We start from the raw sequence: 3,889 nt of genomic DNA on the forward strand, positions 1-3,889 counted from the left end.
CCTCATATCACCACACAACAGATCAGAATCAAACTAGAAATAGTATATATAAACCTATTTTTTAAATCTGCTTTTCCATTTCTTAGATTTTTATAGTCTATTGCATTTATTCCTCTCATATGTGTCAAAATGTCATTGGGCTGAATTAAATTAACTGTATTATAATTTAAATAAGTATATGTAGTTTCACAGATATTTATATGCAAAGAGTAGCCACAGTCTTCTGAAATAAAAATATAGGTACACAAAAGCACATATCCATCCAATCTAGACAGATTTGTTTTCTTGTGTCTACCAAAGGCTGTGTTAGGGTTTAATATAAAGAACTTACATCATCAATCAAACACATTTTGAATATGTTAAATATTTTCCAAAAAGCTTTGGCTGTATCTCTACATATAAAAGGAAGCATAAGGATTTAAATTTTTATTCTGCTTTTTCTGTTGATATTTAGTTGCTAGGAGTCATCAGATCAGAAATTTGGTGATCTTTTGTTTTCAAAAAGGAAGTATATATGAATAACCATTTTGTGACTATTATATCTTAACATTTACATTAAATGACTAGGAGTTGTTTAGTTACATTTATCTTGTTTACATATATATTACATATAACACACATACATGCAAATTTAAAGTTTTGGTCATTAAAGAAACTAAGAGGCTAGATTTTTCTTAGATAAATCAGAGCAACAAGTCTAGAATTTGAGACCTCAGTTTGGGACCTGAGTGTGAATCCAGCTGCATCTCTGTGGCCACAGCCTTGATGACAGATGACCAAGCATCTTACGACTACTTGTGTATAAGCAAACTTGGTTAGACATACATTACTGAGGCATACAAAACTGATTTTGAAAACCTAGTAATTCACCTAATTTTTTACAATGTAATTTAAACTATTCTGAAATCAATTACATGATTTTAAAGAAGCAAAGTACAATTTTTAAAAAGTATATTGTTTTATTGAGTCCAAAGCACATTAATAATAATTCATAGCAGCTAATCCATATATGTGCTTCCCAGGTGGCTCAGTGGTAAAGAACCAACCTGTCAGTGCAGGAGACATGGGTTCGATCCCTGGGTCAGGAAGATCCCCCTGGAATAAGAAACAACAACCCATTCCAGTATTCCTGCCTGGAAAATTCCATGGACAGAGGAGCCTGGTGGGCTTCAGTCCATGGGGTCACAGAGATAGATACAACTGAGCATGCACGCATGGCATGACACATATTCCATACTGAGAGCCTGTTGTATAAAGATCCTGTTCCAAGTAATTTACCTGTATGAATGCATTTAATCCTCATAATGATATGAGGTAGGTATCATTTTTATTCTCACTGTAGAGATGAAAGTGCTAATGCAGAGATGTTAAGGACCCATAGTTTACCCATGTCAGAGTCAACATTCAAGCTCAAGCGGTCTGGTTCTAAGCCTGTGCTCTCTCCTACTAGACCTGGGGCTGTTTTAAGCCCCAGGTCATTCACTCATTAAACAAGTTCATTAACTTTAAAATTCATAAAGGCATTCCTTCCCATTATAACAAACTTTTATATAGTGTATAATATATGCCAGACACTGTGCCAAGTACTTTTCACAAATCAGATTTCCTAACCTGACATTCTAGTAGACATCTGACTTGTCAGAGAACTGAAGACTTATAAAAGCACTGTATATGACATAGGTATATCTAAATGATAATTGGATGTTTCATTCCACCAAAAATCTAAAGAGTGCTTGTTTTGTTAGTAATCATTTGAAACATCTCTGATGGCCTAGGTTCCATTAGTTCTTTTTATCCTCCTTATACCCATGAAAAATTGCTCCCAGGAGTTGTCTCCTTTTCAGTCTAGCTTCAAATGATGTGTGAATGGAAAGATGCTGTTAAAGAATAAAGCAGAAATGCTTATTAACAATACAACATGCATCCTGAAGTTAGTACTGATGTGTATAACCCAATGTTAATAGCAAGTTCAGATATATTTAAACACCTTTTACATGGCAATTCTCATGGTTTATTATTTATTTATTCTGTATTATTTTGTATTTATCCTGTATTTATTATTTATTCTGTATTACTATTTGTAAACCCAGGTTAGAATTCAAGTTATATTGCAAATCTCACACACTCCATTCAAGCCATTGAAGGTCCAGTAATCAGTCCTAGAATACTGGAGCCCTGAATCCTCAAGGATGGTTGCTGTTTCATATTTTGTTAGATGAATCCCAAGTGCTCCAGGTACTATATGAGGTAAGATTTTGAGAGCCCTGGCAGCACTTCATATCCTGTGGAAAATGATGTTCCCATCTTCAATGAAGGAAAGTATATATAAATATTCATCTGATTAATAGGATCACAATTTCCCATGTGAGTGAGGAGTTGGTGCTGCCTGTCATTTGCTGTATCTTTTTCCTTAGGGTAGAGAAAGATTTCTGTCCCATGTACACGAAGTCCACCTCATGATATTAGATTGCTCTGTCTCTGAAGGACTTCTTGACATTCAGCAAAGGAAAAGATTCAAATCACAAGAATATAAATAATACATAATATGCAGGAGTTCTAGCTCTATGTGCAATGGATAAAATTCAGGGTCAGTTCACACTAGATACCAGTCTTGGAGGCAATCCAGTTTCGATACTGAGACACTCTTGTGTAGACGCCAGGTTTTTTGGGAAGAGCACAAGATTGTCCCCAACTTACTATACCAACTAGGTACCAGATTTCATGATTATCATAAACCAGAGGTCCACCAGAATCTCCCTAGAGAAAAAAAATTTTTGAGATTGTTAACTCTAATTTAATTCAGTAGGACAATCACTGCAATCATCTCTTCCAGAGGAAAAATGGAAAAAGTTACATAGAACATACAACCAGATTAGAGACAGATTATATGATGGTTCTCTTGACTGAGTTAAAATTTTGTGCTAAATTATTAAGTAAATTATTTTCTAGAAAGACCAATACTAATTTATATGGAATGGCTACATTATTTATGCTTCAGCATACATATATTTTTTGCTAGTTTTATTAGACACTTTAAGCATGATTTAGTAAGCATTTATCTAAAATATTTAATATGAGGTTGGTATTTGTACATTGAAGGAAATGGCAACCCACTCCAGTATTACTGCCTAGAGAATCCTGTGGACAGTGGAGTCTGGTGGACTGCTGTCCATAGCGTCGCACAGAGTCCGACATGACTGAAGTGGCTTAGCATGCATGCATGCACTGGAGAAGGAAATGGCAACCCACTCCAGTATTCTTGCCTGGAGAATCCCAGGGACAGAGGAGCCTGGTGGGCTGCCATCTATGGGGTCCCACAGAGTCAGACACAACTGAAGCAGCTTAGCAGCAGCAGCAGCAGAAATTTTCTGTGATCTCTTCTGAGTATGTTAGCTCTTGACTGTATTTTATGAACCTACTCTGGCTTTCTTTTCTTTCATTTACCTATTTCTGTCTATGTTTGCTTTCTGAATTTTATATAAGTCTTCTTAAATCTCTTTTGGATCAAAGAAGATTATGCAAATAAATAGATGCAAGTATCGAGGTTAAGATTGTGGTCTCAGTAGTTGAACTGCCGAAGTTTCAGGTCCAGCTCTATTAATTACTTGTTGTGTGATCTCAGGTAAGATACACAGGATAAATTCTCTATGCCTCTCCCACTTGCTTCATTTGTTTTTTCTTTTATCAACTATTTATTGAGTTCCTACTAGGTGTTACAGGGCTGCCCTGGTGGCTCAGATGGTAAAGAATCTGCCTGCAATGCAGGAGACCCCTGGGTATTGAGGACACCTGGGTCGGGAGTATCCCCTGGAGAAGGGAGTGGCTATCCAATCCAGTATTCTTGCCTGGAGAACTCCATGGACAGAGGAGCCTGGGGGGCTGCTGTCCA

At 36.5% G+C, this 3,889-nt stretch overlaps 1 protein-coding gene across 1 annotated transcript in view; it reads right to left on the reverse strand.

Annotated features, from left to right (window-relative positions):
• Window positions 1-2,598: 2,598 nt before the first annotated feature.
• The window catches only part of LOC104995186 (transmembrane protease serine 11F-like), a 115,961-nt gene continuing 114,670 nt past the window's right edge, over window positions 2,599-3,889 (reverse strand). Inside the window, exon 10 of the mRNA XM_010848912.1 lies at window positions 2,599-2,757. Coding sequence (XP_010847214.1) covers window positions 2,599-2,757 — 159 coding nt within the window. The remainder of the gene's footprint in view (window positions 2,758-3,889) is intronic.

The sequence above is a fragment of the Bison bison genome, unplaced genomic scaffold, assembly GCF_000754665.1.
Source record: "Bison bison bison isolate TAMUID 2011002044 unplaced genomic scaffold, Bison_UMD1.0 scf7180017864279, whole genome shotgun sequence".
NCBI classification, from domain to species: domain Eukaryota; kingdom Metazoa; phylum Chordata; class Mammalia; order Artiodactyla; family Bovidae; genus Bison; species Bison bison.